At 34.5% G+C, this 22977-nt stretch overlaps 1 protein-coding gene across 2 annotated transcripts in view; it reads right to left on the bottom strand.

Moving 5' to 3' along the window:
* ACSL3 (acyl-CoA synthetase long chain family member 3) overlaps window positions 1-22977 on the bottom strand; it is a 55457-nt gene that overhangs the window by 11497 nt on the left and 20983 nt on the right. For both annotated transcript variants that reach the window (XM_087725487.1, XM_087725486.1), the window contains exons 4-13: window positions 19197-19625; window positions 16018-16195; window positions 11737-11846; window positions 10135-10273; window positions 7478-7631; window positions 6926-7049; window positions 6606-6677; window positions 3931-4070; window positions 3335-3507; window positions 3072-3146 (exon numbers count right to left, since the gene is read on the bottom strand). In XM_087725487.1, coding sequence (XP_087581613.1) covers window positions 3072-3146; window positions 3335-3507; window positions 3931-4070; window positions 6606-6677; window positions 6926-7049; window positions 7478-7631; window positions 10135-10273; window positions 11737-11846; window positions 16018-16195; window positions 19197-19556 — 1525 coding nt within the window. In that variant the 5' untranslated portion in view covers window positions 19557-19625. The remainder of the gene's footprint in view (window positions 1-3071; window positions 3147-3334; window positions 3508-3930; window positions 4071-6605; window positions 6678-6925; window positions 7050-7477; window positions 7632-10134; window positions 10274-11736; window positions 11847-16017; window positions 16196-19196; window positions 19626-22977) is intronic.

A 22977-nucleotide genomic window follows, 5' to 3' on the forward strand; every position in this document is an offset into this window, starting at 1 on the left:
AGCATTAAACTACCATACACTAAGGATACACTGAAAATGTGGACTGGAAGAGTTCTACAATAAAACACTTTCATGGACTAGAAAGTATTCAAACACACACACACACACACACACACACACACACACACACACACACACCTACTATGCAAATGGTTCAACTAGACATAGTGAATTGTGTAATACAATAATTAAAGCTGCAGGCATAATTCTAAACAATGAATTCACAGCTGTCATTCCAGCATCCTACATGGAAGTGATTGTTCTATCATTCAACACTGGTCATCTGCTTAGCTAAGAACTGAAATGAAGTTCTATCAATCTATAAATTCTGTTCAAGAAAAATAAATCCAAAAAGAGCTGACTTGGCTTGGAATCAAAATGCAATGTTCATTTTTCTTTCTATCATTCCCAAAACATTCAAGATAAACTCAGGTTTGCAGAGTAAAAACAAAGGTTAACGTTTTCAGTAAAGATGTAATTACAAACAAATTATGCAAAACAGGTTAAGTAAAAAGGGTATAGTGTAGGTAATAGGCACCTATAATAAATATTTGAATTCAAGGCTTCTTTAGCTAAATCCAGTATAAGCTACTGTTACCACAGTTAGAGTGCCAGCTCCACAGTACTAGCCTTTTATATTTATCTTATTAACAGTGACTAAATTTTTCCATTGTGTGATTCAAGTATAAACAGCAAAAATAATTTATGAGAATTTTGATAAAGTCATTGCAAATATTATAGAAATAAGATTTTAAGGCCAGCAAATTCTTCTGTGTATTCTTTTCACTTAATATTTATTGATAATGCTTAAAGTATGTAATTTTAAAATGCAATATTTAGTGAAAGAACCCTAACTACTTGAAATAGAATATACATGCAAAAAGTATTAATAATTTGTCGTCTTGCATTTTAAAAAAATATTTTTTGTTAAATTTTATGTGTACCATGTGACAGATTACTTATTTTAAGATCTGGCTATAGGAAGTCCAGCTAGAAAATATATATTAAAAAAGCATGTGTCAGCAAAGTTTTCCCGACCTGTTCCTGAGTTGTCAGCATGTATCATGCACGCACTTCTATATTCTATATTACATATGAAAAAAAAAACTGTATGCTTCTGTAAAAGGTTTATGGTTTCTTGATAATACTTAAAAAGGTGTTGACATGCACACATTAGATGCTAATTCTCTTTCTTTCAGAAAGCCCTCTTGACAGCAGGAGAACCTGCATAGTAGCTACAACACATATAACATTTTGATCTTGGTTTTAATATTAATTGAAATGTTTTAAATGGTTTTAGCACGTGTGTAAATTGTTGGTTTTATTGTATGCCCCCAAATTCACCCTGTGTCAGATAGGCCTCTGTTGTGGCCCAGCAGGATCCGGTTGAGCTGCTGATGGACTTGGATAGCGAGGAACCATATGAGTCTGCCCTGGATGATGTGGAGGACCCTGGGCAGGGTTCAGACTCAGAGCAGGGACCAGAAAGGCTGGTTGGCCACCAGGAGGTGCCTGAGGCATGGAGCAGTGAGGAGGATCAAAGGCAGTTTGTCCCTGATTGAGATTGAGAAGGGCTAAGAAACGGAAGCAGCAACTCTGTAGGCAGACTCACAGATGATGATTAAGCACAGGTGGTTGTTGATTGGCCCCTCCCAAGAGAGATTATAGATGAGGGGTTGGGAGGGGACATTTGCAGGAAACAACCGTTCGAATTAGTTAAGAAAATCTATCTGTGTATTCTAGTCGTGTCTGTTCATTTGGACTATCTGCATTGCTTCATTTGAATTATCTGGGTTGCTGCAGAGCTATTCTATTGAATGTGAGTTGCCTGAGCCCTCAGCCAAAGGATTCAAAAATATACTATGAGGCACCATTTGGCTAATTTAAGGTTGCAAAGAGAAAAACTGACAGTAGAGTTTTAGTAATATATAAATAAAATATTCTCCTGAGATAACAAGATCAATGTCTGTGCCTTGGGACAATCACATAATATCAACAATACTACTAATATTTTTATACTGAAATAAAAAATCCACTTACAATGGAAGAATTAGTCTATACACAATCTTTCTGTGAAAATTGAACTTCATAGGATTCCATCTTACCAAGATGAATTATATTTTCTCTTGGCTTATCACCACTAGTGACATATGTGCTACATTTAAGATTTATTTTTATAAGCTATATATACTGCCTTTCATTGGATAACTACTTTAATTTTTGTTAATTTGGTAGATGCCACATAATCGATAAAACGTTTGTTTATTTATGTCTAAGAAAGTTTATTGTTCTATTATCTAACTTCTGTTCTGTTTAAAACTCTTTTTCATTTCTTCCTTTTTATTATTGTAAACCGTCTAGAATAGACTCACAATGAAATATGCAGCAAATAAATGTAACTGATATTAACAATAATATTGAAAAACAAATGTCCGTAATTCCAAAGATAATGGCATCAGCATTATATGAGGTGAAAAATTCAAAATCTCTCATTTCCTATGTTGGAGGAAAAGAGATAATCACTGATTTTTCAGTCATTGCAATTTAGTAAGAGGTTCAGGATCTCAGCTCCCCCTTTACTTTGACAGGATTTAAGAGGCATTTCACAACATGTTGGTGGGAACTATACAAACCTAGAACAAGATAGTTTGAGGTGCTGGTCTTAAACTTAGTAGGACTGAAACAATCTAAAATGGTCAGCAACAGGACTATGGCCTCACAGAATCCTCTGGGGCTGGAACCTAAGAGCTCAGAACCATGTCCGATCAAATTTTGATAGCAAAATTATTGAAAATGTGCTTGTATTTTATGTTCTTTAAAAAAATAAAAAACTTCTCAAAATGACTGAGGAAGAACACATACACACAAACACCCCAGGAAGTCATCAACGTAATGCCCACATGTCCTGCAAATGCTTCAGAGCTTCGGAGAGGCTTAGTTTAAAACTCAGAAAAACTAAATACAGAACCTGCCCTCATTTATGCCACTAACAATCAAGCCTTTCTGATATGTTAATGTATTCAACCTTTTCCAAAAAGAACCATCACACAATCATTAAAACATTTTCCTACCTTCTTCCCAATTCATCAGCTTGATTTCACAACAAATTAAGGGTGCTCCCACTCTGCCTGTTGTGTAGTCCCAAACTGAAATTTAGGAAAATAAAATATAATCAAAAAATTCAGACATAGTTTCAGTAGCAATTTATCATGAATCTGAACAACTAACAATATGCAATGTCAGTGTTTTGAAATAATATCATCCAGTATGCTGATAATAAGCAGTTATATATTGTTACAATCTACTGCCATGTTGATTTACAAATACTACTCACCTTCTGTAATTGTTCCAGCCCCAGAGGATTCTGTGAGGCCATAGCCCTGTCCCACAGAACAACAAAAACAGATGTTCATAAATCTCTGAGTTGCTGCAGAAAGTGGAGCTCCTCCACACAGTAAGACCCGTATCTTCCCACCTAGCAGCATCCGGACTTTCCGGAAAACAAGGCTAAAAGAGAGAGAGGAGTTGGGAGGAAGAAGAACATGAAGAAGTTGTTTCTTTTACTTAAAAACATCAGTTTAACTGGCATGGCATATATAACTAATCAGAAGATTTAACTAATTTTGCAAAATGATGTTTTAGGAAAAATGCAATTGCATCCTATACATGGCTACCAAGAAATAAATTATCCCCTTCTCAGTAGAACACATCCTAATAAGAAAGCATGTTACAGTAAAAGACAGATATATTTATACAATAAGTTATTATTTTCTTTTAAACAGTGTAGCTGGAAGTAACTCTCCAGAACAACATTACTGTTTTATAAGCTTAACTTCTATCATTTCCCAAATGGGCTCTTTTTTGGAGCGTACCAGCCCTTCATGAAAATGTTGCTCTTTAGAGAAAAACAAATCAAACTCTCTTACCAACCTGTCACATACTGGAGTACTGTAGCCTTTTGAAATCTGTTCCATCTTGTAATTATAAGCTAAAGTAAACAAATTGCGCTGAAAACTGGACATTTCATTAACTCGATTCATAACATTTTTGTAGATTCGATCCATGATTTCCTAGTTATAGAAATAAATGACATCAAGCAGAGATAAATTGCCATGGTTATACATTTACTCCATTACAGTAATCTGGAAGAGTACTATATGGTTTAACATTAGATAAAAAGATTTCCCCAATAATATGAATTCTCCAATAATTCAAACATATAAGAATACAATTTCACATAAAAGGCAAAGCTTTGAAACTATTACTGAAAAAGAAAGTAATCAAAAATTATTACAATGGTCCCCAATTTTTTTCCCATGCTCAATTCACATTACTTTTCAAGTGCCTAAGCACTACTTTAACATAAGGCTATAATGATTATTTATACATTTTGTATGATTGGAGCCTTTGAAAGCCTGGAAGACAGAAGAAAGAAGAATGCATAGTATCATAGAGCACAGGAAACTGCTTTTTGCTTTTATTTTGTTTTTTCAAGCAAGGAATTACATGATGTAATTCTAAACCTTGAGTGCGGTTGGTCAGCCAGTTACGAATCCATCTGGTGGTGATGCTGTCCAAACCACATTCTTCTACTTTATCTAGTAGTAAGTTATGGTCTACCTTATCAAATGCCTTACTGTAGTCCAAGTAAACTATATCGATGGCATTCCTCTGGTCCACTAATTTTGTCACTTTGTCAAAGAATGCAATAAGATTGGTCTGGCATGATCTGTTTTTGACAAAACCATGTTGGCTTTTGGCTATTACTTTGTTTACTTCTAGGTGTTCGCTAATTCGTTGCTTGATTATCTTTTAAACTCAAATGTTTAAAAGACATAAATGCCTAAATAATTTCCATACATCAATGTCATTAATAGAACTTTTTTTAATAAAGCTGTCAAATAATATGAGGCATGAAGCATAATTAGAAAATAAGTTGCATTTTTAGTTATTCTGTAGCACCTTAAATTAATCATATGTCATTTTCATGGGAAAAGGTGCAAACAGCTGAAATGGGAATGAAAAGCAAAAAAAGGAAAATTTTATAAGCTTCTTTTAATCTGTAGTTATCAGATTCTAACTAATACTATATGTTTAAAAGAATTTTATAAGCTTCTTTTCATTTGTAGTTATCAAATTCTAATTAATATTACATGTTTAAAACAATGTAGTATACATATGTGGTACATGTCCATATCATACCGCTATTATGAAGACTGCACAGATTTCAAGTTTATTTCTTTGTGGATACAAATTCTAGGTACTGGTTATCTCCTCTAAAGCTTTACATGGCACAAAATCAAATTATTTGCAGGGTGGTTTTGCCATTGGCTGAAATGGCAAAACTGACTACTCTGATTAAAGAAAACTGGAAACTGCTTCTGAATTTCATGTTTGATGTGTAAAAGAATGTAACCTTGACTTTGGGCTTTTCACTTCTCTTTTCTCTCTCGCTGCCTTCCTCATTGCTCTTTTATTTACTTTTGTATTTTATAATACTTAATAACTTAATAAAAATGTTTGGAGGGAAAAAATTATTTGCAGGATGGTTTCCCCATCAGTTGAGTAAACTGGGCACAATCCAGATTCCTTTCCTTAAATATTACATCTAGTGGGACCTAGGAAAAGTGCATTTTTCTGTAGTAGCCCCTATCCTGATCAATACCCTTCACCCTTCCATATTCTGTCCTGTAGAATAAAAACCTTAGTCTTCTCTGCAAGACCCTTCATGTATTTACATACCCTTAGCTTTCTCTTCTCAAAAGTCAACATTCTCAATTCCCTTTAATGTTTCTTCACAAGGCTTAATTTCTAGTCCCCAATTATCCTCACTGTCATTCTCTGATCCCCATTCTAATTTGTCCAAATTCTTCTTAAAATATATTCCCTAGAACTAGATACGTAGCTGAATTATATTTTGATCAATGCAAAATTTAGTGGAATAGTTAAAGTCATTGATTAGTTAGTACCCACTCAATTCATGAAATTTATTTTTGAATATTCGATCCATGATTTCCTAGTTGTAGAAATAAATTACATCAAACAGTGATAAACTGTAATGTGCTTATACATTTATTCTATCACAACAATATGTAGCAGTATTGTAAAGTAATGATGCACCTAAAATTCCATTTAGCTTTGTGGAGGCTCATTCCAAATTAAATATGGTTTAAGCATTTTTTCAAATAAGTATTCTACCAAGCCAGATATGCTCAATCGGCTGCATCTGCATTTTATGTGCATTTCCTAGGGTATTTCCTAGGGTAATAACTAGGCTATTTCTTGTTCCTATCTAATTGTTTCACCCATTTAGAAGGAAAAGTTGTTAAACACTATGTTGCCTATTAGCTGTGCTTGCTCATTTGGTCAGTGAACTTGGTCCCTGGATGTTGGCTCCCTTATATTCCAGGTTCTGTTTACTCAGCCTGGAACAATCAATCACTCTTTATTCATGCATTTTAAGAAGGTTCTAAGCATACAATACATAAATATGAATTATTTTTCTTTAAAAACACACTCTCCATAATCACAAAGCTTACACACTGTTCACAAAATATTTTCCACATATATTAAACATTATTTTATAGTTGCAGACATCAACTTACTGGAACAGCTGCCATTAAAGTTGGCTTCAATGTAGACACATCACCTTTACTCCCTTTCTTTATTTTAGATGACTGAAAGAAAAATGAACAAAATAATGCAGTCTTTATTGAATCTGTTTTATTTGTTCACAATGTAGCTTATACTAAAGGAAAAGGTTTTACTGTAACTTCAGAAAATAACCCAACAATATTTTGTCAGAAATACAAAAAAGCACTGATTTTTTTAAAAAATAAGACAAACTCTTTCATTTTGTATTTAGGAAATACTGTGAAATGTATCATGCCATATTTGGAGATGTTTATGTGTTGAAAAAGCTTACCTGATCACTTAGAGTTTGAGGTGATGAATAACCAATTTGGCAACCATGGGTCAAACAAACAAGTTCAGCACTTAACTCTAAAACATGAGCAAGGGGCAAGTAGCCGATGTAGGTATCTTTCTCTCTGAAAACAAATTAAGGTATTTGTCAAATTATGCCAACTCATTGCTAAGACGATAATAATATATTCTAAAACACATCTTGGCATACTGCTGCATCAAGAAAACAAACAGAAGAAAGCATAACAATATGGATAAAAGATGCAAATTATTTTATGGCATAAAGAAAAGCACATATGTTCCTAAGGATGAAGCCCAAATGCATTTAACAATATAAATTGTTTACAGTTCTATTTAGTAGCTTTTCTCCTTGCACTATTCCTTGTTAACAGTAGTTTAGCACAACTGAAAAGAAACCATTCTTTCCAGTCAGATTTTCTTCTATTATTTAGCTTTATATTATCCTTGATTTAATGAAAGCGTTATGATTTATTATAGTATTGTTAAGAAATATAAACGCTATTTAAACCCCTAAAGTGAAATTAATACATACCCCAAATTTGGAATCCTTTCAGCCATCCCCGTTATGCTAGAAATAAGATTATAATGAGAGATCATGACACCTTTTGGGACTCCTGTAGAACCACTTGTATACATAATAACTGCAATGTCTGATGATACTGGTTTCAACTTCTGTTTGAAAGAAGCTTTACAAAAAGAAAAGGTACAAACATAAATATTCATTAGATAAAAACATTTTTAAATTGTCCCCAAGCATACACATTCAAATAAATATAACCAATTTCCTTTTCTTGACAAAGAAACAGCCAACACATCCATAGTCTTGTAAACTTTCAGTAGTCATACTAATATAAAAAAATGCCTATGGAGATTTTCAGTCATGTAGATCACGGTGGTCCCAAAAATGCTTTTTCAAAAGGCAACTGGACTTCCTTGTGTTTTTTTTTTCTTGAAGATCTTTTAGTCAAAACTGAAGAAGCTTCTTGGATGAGAAGTGAATTATCTTCAAGGGGAAAAAAGTCCAGTTGCCTTTTGAAATAGCACATTGAAACGAGAATGAAAAATGTTTTCAGATATTTTAAAAAATATATATATACTTTATTAAATTTCTGAAAAAATATAAACAAAAAGAAAAAGGAATTAAAAAGGAAAAAATAGGAAAGGGCCAAATGCAAAAGTATAAAAGAAAAGAGAAAAAAGAGAAAATCACTTCCAACTTTTTAATATATAGTTAAAATATACAGTACTTTAGATCAATTAACCTTTTGATTGAACATTAAATATTATCCAATATTTCTATAATAGACAATTCTAATCCCCAAATCCCCAAATTAATGAGCATGTTATTGTTAATAAACATCAACTTTTATTGAAAATGAATGTTATTTATTTATGTATTTATTTATATTCTACCTTTGTTATTTTTATAAATAACTGAAAGCGGCAAACTAATTAAATGGGAAAAAATTTGAATATACCATATTTTTCAGAATATGATGCACCTTTTTCCCCCCAAAAAGAGGCTGAAAAACTGGGTGTGTCTTATACACTGAATACAGCCATTCACTGTTGGCCTTCCAAAACAAAAATGCAAAAATGGATGCGTAGAGAGTTTGGGAGGCCTGCAAAGTGCTCCTGGGGGCTGATAAGGGCAAGAACAAGCAAAAAATGGGACCATTTTTCGTAAAAAACGAGGCACAGAGAGGGTTCAGGAGGCATGTAGTGCTCCTGGGGGCTGGCGAGGGCAAAAACAAGTGAAAAATGGGCCCATTTTTTTGCAAAAAAAATGAGGTGTGCAAAGATTTTGGGAGATCTGTAGAGTGCTCCTAGGGGCTGGGGAAGGCAAAAACGAGTGAAAACGGGGCCCATTTTTCTCTGATAAAGTTGATATTTAATAACTGATAAATTTTCAAAGGCGTCTCAAAGATATGCTGGAAATGTAAGAACTCTGAAGACACCTTTTATCATGTTTGCAAGAGTAAGTAACAAGAAGGCTAAGAATTATTGGGATCATGTATGTACGCCACAGTGGCACAGTGGTTAGACTGCAATCCTGGAGGCTACTTCTGCTGATCATTGGCTGCCAGTAGTTTGACAGATCGAATTTCACCGGCTTAAGGTTGACTCAGCTTTCCATGCTTCCTAGGTTGATAAGATTGTTGGGGGCAATATGCTGACTTTGTAAACTGCTTAGAGTGGGCTGTAAAGCACTATGAAGCGGTATATAAGTTTAAGTCCTATTGCTATTGCTACTTTAATTCAGAGAATTTTTAAAATAAATGTACAATAGAAACTGTAGATATTTCTTTTAGGTGTAATGGATAAGAGATTGAAAAAACATGAGATTTTGTTTTAATATATGATAACTGCAGCAAGACCTTTGTATGCACAAAGATGGAAATACTTATAGATTCCCACAATTAATGGATATTTAAGTTAATGGTACTGATTGAGATTGCAAAATTAATTGTCTTCACTTAAGAAAAAAATTTCTGTAGTTTTGTTTCTATGTGGATGTTACTTTGATTTTTTTTTTGCTAAAACTCAAAATAAATATTATATTCTTTATTTCTTTCTTGTGCTTTTAAGTTTTCCACTCTGAAATCAACAAAAAGAAGTAAGCACTTTTGTTTTAGGTTTACTGCAATTTTGTAGAGATTGATAAATAAGTGTTAGCCACATGTTCTTAAGAAAAGATACAGATACTTTAAGGAGCTGCTAACAGAAGCTACATGTATCCCCAAGTACGCTCTATTTTCCTTCAGATCAAAGTTATCATATATCTTGGCCTCCACTGGTAGACATCTGTGGATCGATTTCTGAAGGGAGGCTCAAGAAATCTGATGTCAACACTCCTATTGCTGAAGCTGAATTCATTCCACTCCCTGTTCAAGGAACTGAATTTAACTGATATCTTCTTTTAAAGGATTGGCATGATATAACATTTTTTTTAAAAAAATATGATTGTTTGGATACACTCTTGTAATGAAGCTTTAACCTAAAACATATTCATATTAAACATATTATTATCCTCTCTTGGTTCCTCCCTCTCCCAAGGACACACATAGTCAGAACAGGTCCTACTTGTCCAATATTGATAGCATTCAATCGTTCAATTGTTCAATCTCTGTTTGCCTTTTCTATTCCATCACCATAAGGAAAAAAATCAATTGATTTAACAGTACGTACTATTTTCTGTTTTTTCTCCAATAGCTTCAACAGATGACATCGTTTGAATACTAACACCTTTTGGAAAATCAGACCATGATGTTGGCTTGCCATCTACAGTAATAATGTGACGTAGTAGAGGAATCTGAGAAATAATGAACTATAGAGAAGAAACACATATAGTGCTTAGTATCTTCACAGTGCATAGACTTTTTAAAATCTGCTAAATTAAACTATAATCAACTTAAGATCAAGTAACCAGACATTAAAATATACATTTACTTCACATCCACTTTGGTGCATTCTACTGCTGACACTCTTCTTTGACAGACATCTTTACAAACACTTGGCAACATATTATCTGTTTTGATATATAGCAGATTATTCAAAGATACATTCTGGGCATCAAATTTTTGGCCTATGAAGCTAATATTCAAAAAAGATGTTAGCAGTCCTTTTATGGAAAAATCCTCAGATATGACATGATTTTTCCATGCTTTGTTCCAGTGGGTACAAACAGATAATAACCCATTTTGTCATTTTTAAAATTTACCAGCCTTTCCCTCCTTTCCATTTTAAGTTGCTTACACTGTAGGAATGATTAATGGGTATAACACAGCATTTATAAGATAGCTGCTCAAAGTTGCCTGCACTCTTCCTTCGCATGTAAGTTATATATATTATGAACATCAGGTCTATGCGGCACTTATGACGCAAAGGCAAAAAGATGCTTTGGACTACACAGAGTTGTTCATGCATTATCTCTTTGCCACTTCTTAAAGTAGCTGAATCTTTCCCAGGGACCATACAGCTGCCCTCTATAATTGCAGCACAACCCTGGAAAAATGGAATTAGATTTCAGGAGTTGCAGAGAGGTCCTAACAATAGCAGAGCACCTTTCTGCCTTCAACTCTGAAATGCTGTGCAGCCCTAGTTAACATGAAATGGCTATCAAGAACGATAGATACAGTATGCTGTGTCATTCATATAAACTGCATTGTACCAAGCAGAAATGACTCTTTTATAAAGAGGTAAATATACTTGAGTCCTCTAGGAATGCAAAAGATTATGCTGACGCATTTCAGTAGGCCCTTGTTTGCTCTATGCTACATATTAAAAAAACACACACAATGGACTGGATTCATATAAACTGTTAATCCATAAGATATAGTTTACAGGCTGCTGTTGGGTTTCCACATCACACTAAATTAAAACTAAATAACTATATTATTCTTTAGAATGATACATAAACACATCTAAATATCAGAATTATCTAAGCATTAACTTAAGGACCACAGAAATTATTAATCAACATTTCCTGCATACGAGCCATCCATATTTTTGTATTTGTATTATTTTATAAGAAAACAAAATCTCTAGAAAGCAGAAAAGAAGAAAAGATGTTATATTATTATTTAATTTTTATGGCTTCACACTCCAGAAGACTCTGGATGTTTTACAAAACATAACAACCTGGAGTACAAAGCAATATAACAATAAAAAAACACAAAACAAAAGAATTCACTAACACTCTGACCCAACACCTAATAAGCCATATGTAACATTTTCCTCCCCAATATTAAAGGGGTAAAAGAAGTTTATATACCTGAAGGCTATATTTACCTTCAATTTTGTTTCTATCAGTTCCTTGCTTGTAATAATGGTTGTCACCTCAGTTTCATTTAATCCATGGACTATTGCAGGACCTCCCAGAGTAGCATAAAGTGTGACAACTAGTGATAAAGGGGAAAGAAACAATACATTTCCTATTGCAAATATTCAGAATATATCAAACATGTATGACACAGTGTAAATACAAAGTGTAACAGTGATTTAAATTCAATATTTTCAACTGCAAAAATTTTAGAAATTCAGGAATTGAGTCCAAAATTTACATTTCTAAGGAAGACAGTTAAGTGAATTCTGCCCCAGCTTTCTTGCCACAGTTGTTAAACGAATCTCTGCAGCTACACTTAGTAAGAAGGTTGTTAAGTGATTCTGGTTTCTGGCTTCATTATAAACATAAATCGAATACTATAATGATGGAAACTATTATCTTTCTTATTCCTCTATCAATTGCTTTGCCAATAGCACTACCAATGCAGGTCATCTTCAGACAACCATTCCTTTATTCTCTAAGAACATGGGTATACAGAATGTTAGAAGAAGAGTAGTTTTTCAAGTCACTTGTTTTGGGTAATGATAAAAATATTTACTTGGAAACAAGGAGCTGGGACAAAAGATGTATTTTGTACAGAATATAATTCCAAATTGTTGCAAAGCATATTCACATTTAATTTGGTAGGAGAAATTACAAAAATGTTAGTTTCCATGTGCTGCTTGTGCTTATTCCAGTGACCCCTATTATGAAACATAAGCCTTTCCTAGCCAGCTCTCAGCAAGCTATAACAAAAACAACAACAACCAATCTCTTAAGTAACTGTATAAATATTGAAAAATGGTGATGAATGAATCAAAAATAATCATCAGATAACATCATCAAGTCCATGGCCCAGTGAAGTTATGGAACAAGAGGCAAGATAAGCTATACCAGTTGCAATCCAAATTTTTGAAGAATCTGGTCTTAGCACTGCACATAAGCCTTTTTATGCACACATGTCAAAATAAAAGTAACAAGGAACTATACCTGTTAGGTTAATATTTGTTGCTTTCTAACAGTGATTCAAGTTAAAAAGAAAAATCACAGAAAAGAAATGCACAGCCTCAGAACAGAGGTACTTGAGGTTGCCTCCCAGTTGTGACAAATAATTATTATGCTCAATGTTGCTCTAAAGTTGGCTGCAAAAATACATAGTCAGGTTGACTGTCAACAACCAAATGGTTATCGATCTTGAAATTATAAGAGTAAATAAATGTAATCCTCAACTTTCTAGCACAATAAGGACAAAAAAAAACATTGTTACAGTGTGTCATTAACTAGGGCATCACATGACCACACCCAATTTTAAAATCTTTTTTACCATGGTCATAAAGAAAGCCACCTATGATCATTAAGTAAGATATTACGTGACTGCAAAGTCAATGGGGAAGCCGATAGGAGGTAGTTGCAACCTTCTATCAGCATCCCCATTGACTTTACTTGTCGGAAGCCAACTTGGAATGCTACAAATAGTAATCATGTCACTGTAGGACACTGTAGTTGCATAGGTACAGACCAACTGCCATGTGCCCAGATGATGAGTACACAACCATGGGAACACTGCAATAATTGTTAAGTATGATGGCCAGTTGTCAGTCATTTTTTTCAGTACCATTGTAACTTTGAATGGTCACTAAATGATGGTCATAAGTGAATGACAAACTGTACATGTTTAAAAAGGAAATGAATCGAGAGAGTGGATGCTATATTTCCATTTATTATAAGGTTTGACATTTTGTCTATCTTAAATGAATAAAACAAACTACACTACAATAAAACAAATTGTACACTAACACAATTCTCAAACAAAATTCAGTACCAGGATCCAATCAGGGTTGGATTTGGGATCACCCGGGATCAGAGCTTTTTCAGTACCAATGCGTACATAATTCTCTCAAAATATCAAGATAGGTTTAAAAATGATACTATTTTGTGCTATTTTATGCTAAAAATAAGGTAGGATTTTAAAAATTAGCAACTAACAAACATTGTAATAGCAAGTAAATTTATTGTGCAAACTTAAATAAGTTTTAATTCATTGTATTTCACTGGTCAACTCTGACTTTAAAAAGATGTCTACGTGAAAAGTGTACGGCAATGCTTCCATCTGCCAGCAAGTAAGTCAGCCAAGTTCATTAATTTGGGATCATCAAATACTGCGTCATGCTGTGAGCTGAAGCACGTCTCAGGAACTTCAAATGTCCAGTTAAATACTATCTCTCTTGTTATCCTATTAAAATCATAATTGCAAACATTTCTATACCAGATGTTTCATTGTTTCATTACATTATCACACTGTAAACAGAATCCTCTTTTTGAAAAGTTACATTTATTGAAGACAAGCTTGCCAAATTTCCTCTTAAGAAATATATAATATTATTAAAATACTTTGATTTCTTTCTTAGCTGTCATTTCCTTATTAAGTCTCTTGAGGATTTTCTTTATAGCTGACATTGATTCAACACAGTAACTTCCAATGTAACTCACTCTAGAGTCTGCAATGTATATATACTAGGGTTGTTCAAACACAATATTAATTTTCAAATAAAGGGAATAATCTATATGTTTCCATTCCTAACTTGTAATAGAATTTGTGGATGACCTTGGGAATAAGATCAAAGATACGCTGCCTAGGAAACAATTTAAGGGTCAGAGAAAGAAATTTAGGAAGGACCTACCCTGACAGATCAAGCAGTTATAGATGGAGGTGGGAAGTTTATACTTTCAGACTTCCAAGATTCTGTTAATTAACCTTACAATAAAGTAGAATTAGTTTATCTATTTACATTTCTTGTCTAGTTTACCTGGGAGGGCTGACATAACTTCAGTTCTCTCTCTTGAATAAAAATTCTAAACAAACTAAGTATTTTGTTTATTCACATATAAGAAGAGGAAGATGGCAGCACATATCAGACTTTATACAGAATAAGCCCATGGTTATTCATTCTGTTTGGAACAGGTTAGTATAAACAAGTCTTTTTCTCCTGTTTGAGATTAAAGTTTACAAATTAATTTCTGTCCATACTTCACAACTGACCTGTTTAGATGGAGTTCTACCGCAAAAATATTACTGTGGATGAGGATGTTATTCTGTACTAAGCCACATTACAATCAAACTACCTTATTCTTCTTTAATTCAACATGTAAAAAGCCCAATTTTTTGCTAGATTAAATCAGTTTACTTAATTAAACCACAGCTGGAAATAGTTTAGTTTAGTTTATTTAATTTGTATGCCGCCCCACTCCCGAGGGACTCGGGGCGGCTAACAACCAAAAGGGGGGAGGGGATACAAATAAGACAAAAGACAGACAAAGTAAAAACAACAGCAGTCACAACATTTCAAGTGGGGCTGAAAATTCTTCAGCCCCAGGCCTGCCGGAACAACCAGATCTTCATGGCTTTGCGGAAAGCCTGGAGGGTGGTGAGGGTCCAGATCTCCACGGGGAGATCGTTCCAGAGGGCCAGAGCAGCCACAGAGAAGGCCCTCCCCCGGGGATTTGCCAGTCGGCACTGGCTGGCAGATGGAATTCGGAGGAGGCCTAATCTGTGGGATCTGATCGGTCATAGGGAGGTAATTGGCAGGAGGCGGTCTCTCAAGTACCCAGGTCCGATACCATGTAGGAACTACAAGCTTCAAGATTATAAGGGCCTTAATAAACAAATTAAAATACCATGTCCAGAGTTGATAATTTACTACAGGCAAATTATACATTTATGTATGTTTTTGACTCAGTATTGACTCCAGGTGAGTAACAAACAAATACACACAGTTTTTTCGGCAATTATTTTGGCTGAGAGAAAAACTAGCCTAAAATCACTCAGCTGACTCCTGGGCTTTAAAAGGAAGATCTCTCAGCATGTAGCTCAGTATCTTTCACCATTAAAGCAAACTACTATATCACAGTCAAATTACTATATTGTATCCTTATTCCAAAGTAATTGGGATTTAGTAAATATTATTACCACAGAAGTGGGCAGAAGACTGCAGTCTTAAACCAGGTAGGACCCTGAAAAAGAGAATGGCATTCCAGAAAGATGACAGGCCAACCCTTCTGTGAAAATCTAGGTAGGTTCGAACTGCAGTTTCCACAATTCCCAGATGAGTATTTCTCCGAATTGTAGATTCTCTTTGAATGCCGGGATAATTAAGTTAAACGAGCATACACACAGAGGCACAGAAACGAGCATACACACAGAGGCACAGAAGAAAAACACCAAAGACTGATACTGTACACATACTTACGTTGGAAGTTGTTCATGAAGCAAGCTTGTGCTACAATCATCCATTCTGCTCTAGTTTCACAGAAGATGGCAATATTGGTCTTTGGTTGTTGGCCTAACATTATTAATCCATCACCAAATGCTTTAGCTTTTTTAAAAACATCATCATATGATAGCCAATTATATTCTCCAAGTATCACCTGAAATTTTATAAACATTTTATAATGTTTATTATACATATGTACATTTTATAATGTACAATATAGAAACTACATACAAAGACACATACAAATATGTTCTGTAATTATGTATCCTGTGCCCTGTGCTCTTCTTGCCTTTTAGTCATCCTCCCATGTTTTTTCTTCTTTATCAGAATTTAAATCTAGGGGGTAAAATTTACCTTTGTTGAAAATGTACCAGAAAGCAAATTATAAAATTAAAAATGTTCATATAATTTTAAAAAACAGTAATCAATTGGACATACCCTTATTTATATTTTAATAAGATATTTTGCCTTCCAATTATGAAATATGAAAATGATATCTATTATCTATATGGACTGCTTAAGAACAGCAAATATTTAGTAACATTGCCATAGTCCATTTCTAAAAGTGAGCACACTCTTCACTGACACAATCCAGCATACTATAGCTATATGATCCATAAATTCTATTTGATTTACATAATACAATGTATATAGTTTAAACTTATCATGCAGCCAGTCACAGCCAGTTCTCTGTGCAGTTTTTTTCAGAAGATATATTACACCTCAGTAGATAAGAGATACAGAAAATCTCAAATTTTGCTATCTGTTCAGATTCTTTTAATCTAAAAACTGTATGACCCTCTCCATTTCAATGTTGCCGTTTCAAAGAAATCAAAAAGCATGCATTATTAATAAAGGTAATTTAAAAATTAAAAAAAAATTGTTTAATATTTAAGATTTAAACAGGTTATTTCAAATGTAAAAACTAATTACAAATTTGATTTTTAAACCACTTCTTGTTTTGGCATCTATTTTTCCAGCTAAAGAAACTAAGGCTACTGGAGCAATTGCACAATGTAATTGCATTGCTGCTTTATATCCAGGCATAGCTCTTGTTGTCTTTATTCTTCCTCTTTTAGTATCAGAACAACAACTAAGAAAGAGGCAGCTTAGCATAACGGAGCCAATCAGCTTTTAAATGCGGTATTTAGTATGTTGGTCTAATACATGCATGCACATATATAAAACAGCAATCCATATACTCTTTTAAGTTTTTGAAAAGGATAAAGAGATAAACTGTGCCCTCTAGTGTGTGCTACTTGCTATAACATTTAGATTAATAATAATTGAATTAAATATCATTTAAGCAGTATTATTCATTTACAAACAACTTATTCGCAGTAAGATTTAAATTTATTGTCAGATCAATGTATTGGCACAAAGTCCAATTTTATTCAGATAGCTTTGTTTTTAATCTATATCAGAAACACATTGTTTTAAAATTTCTCAACACAATTTTAACACTATTGAATCATAAACTGGGCATAATATATAAACATACAGTATGTTTATATGGAGAATTCTTCCTAATGAGGCACATCTGAAGCCTACTTTATTATCCTCCTTACAGAAAAATATGTTTTTATTTCTTCATAGACTTTATTATGTATTAACTTCTTAATTTTTTATCTATTCTAACTTATTAATGTTAATATTAATTTTAAATTTAGTTATAAAATATAAGTTAAACATAAAGCACTAAAAGTTAGTTATAAAACTTATGTTTTATAGTTAGTTATAAGTGATAAGTTATAACTTATTTTATAACTAACTTGTAACTACTAACTATAAAATATAAGTTATATAACTAACTTGTGCTTGCTCAGTAGGCTTTTTAATACCCTAGGTATCAAACCCGGCTTGATGACTTTGCTCCAGTCATTCTGCCTCAGCCCAGCCCACCTCACAGGGTTATTATTGTGGAGAAAATAGGAGGAAAGAGTATTAAGCATGTTTTCCACCTTGTTTTGTAAAACATAAAGGCAGTATAATAAATAATTAAGAAAAACAAATAAAATGTGCCCTTGTTTATATGGCTGTCTTAAGATACTTCCATTCAAACTCATCCTATTTTCAGAGCTTGTAAGATTTTTCTTGCTAAAGTTATTTCTCAGTTTATTTATGGTGTCCACATTTGCACATTTTAATGTGTTAGAAGCTGCTGCCCAGTCCAAGTTTATAAGAGTTAGCATTGCAGCTTCAAATTGCATCAAAAAGGTACCTCACAATTTAGCACAGGTCCTGGTTTTATGGGGGCCAGAGCCTCTTTCATTAAATTCTGTTTACTCTTTTTTTCTTGTGGATCTGGTTCCACTAGTTTTCAGACTCTTCCTTAAATCAGACTGGTTAATAAGAGCTAATAGCAAACTCCAACCTTTAAGTTTCTCTTTGGAGAGACTCTACCAATTTTGAGTTTGAAAATGCCAGGAGTCAACTTAGGCAGCCTATCTGTCATAGTGCTCTCCAAACTAGTCTAGGCCTCACATCCAACCCTATAGTTGATGGATTGTTCTCAAACATACACGATACACCATCCTAGTTACCTCTCAGTTTAAAAGTAAAATTTCACTGGGATGAATACAGGGGCATTATAAAAACATATTCAGCAGCAATCCCCAGTGAGGGTACAGCTTTGTGGACTCTCTAAGACACATGCACCTATGCTAGTCTCTGTATAGGGCATCTCAGAAGAAATTCATATATCTAATTTCTAATCTTGAGAGTCCACACAAAAGGTAACAAAGCATCAAATCCAAATCACACAAACCCAAGAATTATTAAAGAACACAAAAGTGAAAATGCTGATCTGTTAGCAAAATATATATTTCTTTCTCAAATTGGTCTCAGTGCAAACAAACTGGAGGTAAGAAATGTGACATCAGTTTTTAAAAAGGGGTTCAGTGGGGATGCAGGGAGTTGCAGGTTGCTCAATTTAAAATCTGTTTCAGAAATTGGTAGAAAGGTAATCAAAGAAAAAAGGAAAATCAGCATTGATTTGGCAAAGGTTAATCCTGCCTCAATAACCTTCTATAGTTGTTTTAGAGTTTCAACAGGCCCATGGATGAAGTTGAACTGCAGGATAATGAGTTTCCAGGTCATAGAGAATAAAATTATAAATATTTCCCTCTTTCTCATAAAAAATAGACACTATGTACCTTTTTAAAAACTTTTCCAGATGGTTGGATTTCATCTTCTTCTTGTAATATTTCCCTTGTCCCCAGGAGATTCTTGTCCTTAAATTTATTTCGAGCATATTTGAAAGCTTTATCGAGGGTATCGCATCCAGGATATAATACAGATGCTAAGCAGTGCAAACTATTAACAGATCTATATGCATTTCCAGGTGTGCTGTTCACTGGTTTTGCTTTAATTTGATTTGATTTGGTTATGACAGATTTTGATCCAGAAAATAAATACCATGGAATAAAAGTTAAAAATGTGTATACCAAAACTGCAAAGTTTATAATATGAAGAAGAAGAGGATTAATATCATGCTTTAACTTCATTGTATCCATCTTTGAAGACTGTAAGTTATTCAGAAGAACCTGACAAGTCCTATGTATCACATAAAAACCAACGAAGACCTGAAATAGGAACAAAGTATAATGTCACATAATAATAGCCGTAAGGATTTAATAAGACAAATATATTTTTATAAAGTGCAATTAAAAGGAAGACAAGACAAAGCTGTTGTATTTTATTCCATATTTACTTAATTAAGCCAAAATGTTTGATATCCAGTATCTCAACCATTATTAGATATGAGAATTGAAGATATTTACTAAGCCTCAGAAGTTTGGTACTAGTTGTAAACTAGTTTACAATTCATGAATGAATTGGATACTTGGGATTATGCAGTATCCTTACCTGCTACCATCACATTTATATTCCTTCTCACTTGGTACTAGAAACCATTAACTGACAAAGTAAGATGAGCACATAGGCTCCAAATAAGACCAAATTTGTTTGGAAGGACTAAATGATCTTATATTATGATTTGGTTTATTATTTTTGAAATCAACTTGTATTACTATGTTCTCCGTGGTCATGTGGCCTACATGAGTAAATGCCAAAGGCACATGGAACGCTGTTACCTTCCTACCAAAGATGGTTCCTATTTTTCTACTTGCTTTTTTACATGCTTTCGAACTTCTAGGTTGGCAGAAGGTGGGACAAGTAACGGGAGCTCACTCCGTTACGCGGTACTAGGGATACGAACCACTGAACTGCCGACCTTCTGATTGACAAGCTCAGTGTCTTAGCCACTGAGCCACCATGTGTGTGCACGCACACGCGCGCTCTCAAACACACACATACAGGGGCAAAAAAGTATTTAGTCAGCCACCAATTGTGCAAGTTCTCCCACTTAAAAAGATGAGAGAGGCCTGTAATTGACATCATAGGTAGACTTCAAGTATGAGACACAAAATGAGAAAACAAATCCAATCACATTGTCTGATTTGGAAAGAATTTTTTTTTTTTTTTTGCAAATTATGGTGGAAAATAAGTATTTGGTCAATATCAAAAGTTCATCTCAATACTTTGTTATATATCCTTTGTTGGCAATGACAGAGGTCAAACGTTTTCTGTAAGTCTTCACAAGGTTGGCACACAGTGTTGCTGGTATGCTGGCCCATTCCTCCATGCAGATCTCCTCTAGAGCAGTGATGTTTTGGGGCTGTCACTGGGCAACACAGACTTTCAACTCCCTCCAAAGGTTTTCTATGGGGTTGAGATATGGAGACTGGCTAGGCCACTCCAGGACCTTGAAATGCTTCTTACGAAGCCACTCCTTCATTGCCCGGGCGGTGTGCTTGAGATCATTGTTACGCTGAAAGACCCAGCCACGTTTCATCTTCAATGCCCTTGCTGATGGAAGGAGGTTTGCACTCAAAATCTCACGATACATGGCCCCACTCATTCTTTCCTGTACATGGATTAATCATCCTGGTCCTTTTGCAGAGAAATAACCCCAAAGCATGATGTTGCCACCCCCGTGCTTCACAGTAGGTATGATGTTCTTTGGATGCAACTCAGCATTCTCTCTCCTCCAAACACAACGAGTTGTATTTCCATCAAACTATTCTACTTTGGTTTCATCTGACCATATGACATTCTCCCAGTCCTCTTCTGGATCATCCAAATGCTCTCTAGCACAGTGTTTTTCAACCTTGGCAACTTGAAGATGTCTGGACTTCAACTCCCAGAATTCCCCAGCCAGCATTCGCTGGCTGGGGAATTCTGGGAGTTGAAGTCCAGACATCTTCAAGTTGCCAAGGTTGAAAAACACTGCTCTAGCAAACTTCACACGGGCCCAGACATGTACTGGCTTAAGCAGAGGGACACGTCTGGCACTGCAGGATCTGAGTCCCTGGCGGTGCAGTGTGTTACTGATGGTAACACACTGGTACATTGGTCCCAGCTCTCTGCAGGTCATTCACTAGGTCCCCCCATGTGATTCTGGGTTTTTTGCTCACCGTTCTTATGATCATTTTGACCCCACGGGGTGAGATCTTATGTGGAGCCCCAGATCGAGGGAGATTATCAGTGGTCTTGTATGTCTTCCATTTTCTAATTATTATTCAGTCTTCCCAGCCTGGTACAGGTCTACAATTTTGTTTCTGGTGTCCTTCAACAGCTCTTTGGTCTTCATCATAGTGGAGTTTGGAGTGTGACTGTTTGAGGTTGTGGACAGGTGTGTTTTATACTGCTAACATTAATACAGGTAATGAGTGGAGGACAGAGGAGCCTCTTAAAGAAGAAATTACAGGTTTGTGAGAGCCAGAAAACTTGCTTGTTTGTAGGTAATCAAATACTTATTTTCCACCATAATTTGCAAAAACATTCTTTCCAAATCAGACAATGTGATTGTCTGGATTTGTTTTCTCATTTTGTCTCTCACAGTTGAGGTCTACCTATGATATCAATTACAGGCCTCTCTCATCTTTTTAAGTGTGAGAACTTGTACAATTGGTGGCTGACTAAATACTTTTTTGCCCCAGTGTGTGTGTGTGTACGTGTGTGTGTGTGTGTGTACGTATGTATGTATGCATGCATGCATGTATGTATGTATGTAGTGTGTGTGTAGTGAATATATAATTTTTTCTTCATCAATTACATTTATATAAATTTTCTTAATGTAAATAATGAAAAAAGTTTCTAATCCTCATATACAAAGCAACTGTATTTTTTACTGAATTGGGTTTTTTTTTCTCAACCCCACCCCCCTGACATTTTCTTAAGTTTCTTAGTTTTTTTCTCCATTCATGTTACCAGAAATACAAGAACTGTATATCAGATTCGGCAGATTGGAACACAAAAAGTAATTCATTTATTGTTTAACCAATCATCATTGTTTTATTGAATGAATCACAGAGGTTGGGCTCATGCAAAATAGTAAGACAAAACATAAACCAGACAGTGTCCTAATATATTGTGTGAAATCACCTAGTGTTATTAATCCAATAGTAAGCAAACCATAGCTTAGCATAATGTACAAATTACATTGTTAGGTTCACCTGAATCCTGAACAAATTACTGCCTGGGTCTATCCTGATTAAAGCAAGAAAAAAATCTTGCTTTTTTCTTATTACACCTAGTCCATAATATATGCTACACAAAATTCAATTCTTGTTTAAAAAGTCAAAAGACTGGTGATCTCTAATTTAGATAAATTACTAAACTACTGTCAGGTCTGCAAGCCATCTTTTCTTTTGGACTTCAGACCTGCCACACTTTCTATTATTCATTTTCTATTGTGGGAAAATGGGCGGGGGGAGGATTATACAGAGTTAGGTGATATGTAGCCATAACAACATTCTTTCTAGAAAGCCAAGGTCATCCTCTGTCTCTGCACCTGGCCGGAACTGGATGGGTGAAAACTGCCAACATGTCGGTGGAAGAATGGACCGTGTGATGGTGTGGATGTGGGGGCAG

This window comes from Thamnophis sirtalis, unplaced genomic scaffold, assembly GCF_051295495.1.
Source record: "Thamnophis sirtalis isolate CommonGarterSnake01/CBP01778 unplaced genomic scaffold, rThaSir2_p1.2 scaffold_11, whole genome shotgun sequence".
In the NCBI taxonomy this organism is placed as follows: Eukaryota; Metazoa; Chordata; class Lepidosauria; order Squamata; family Natricidae; genus Thamnophis; species Thamnophis sirtalis.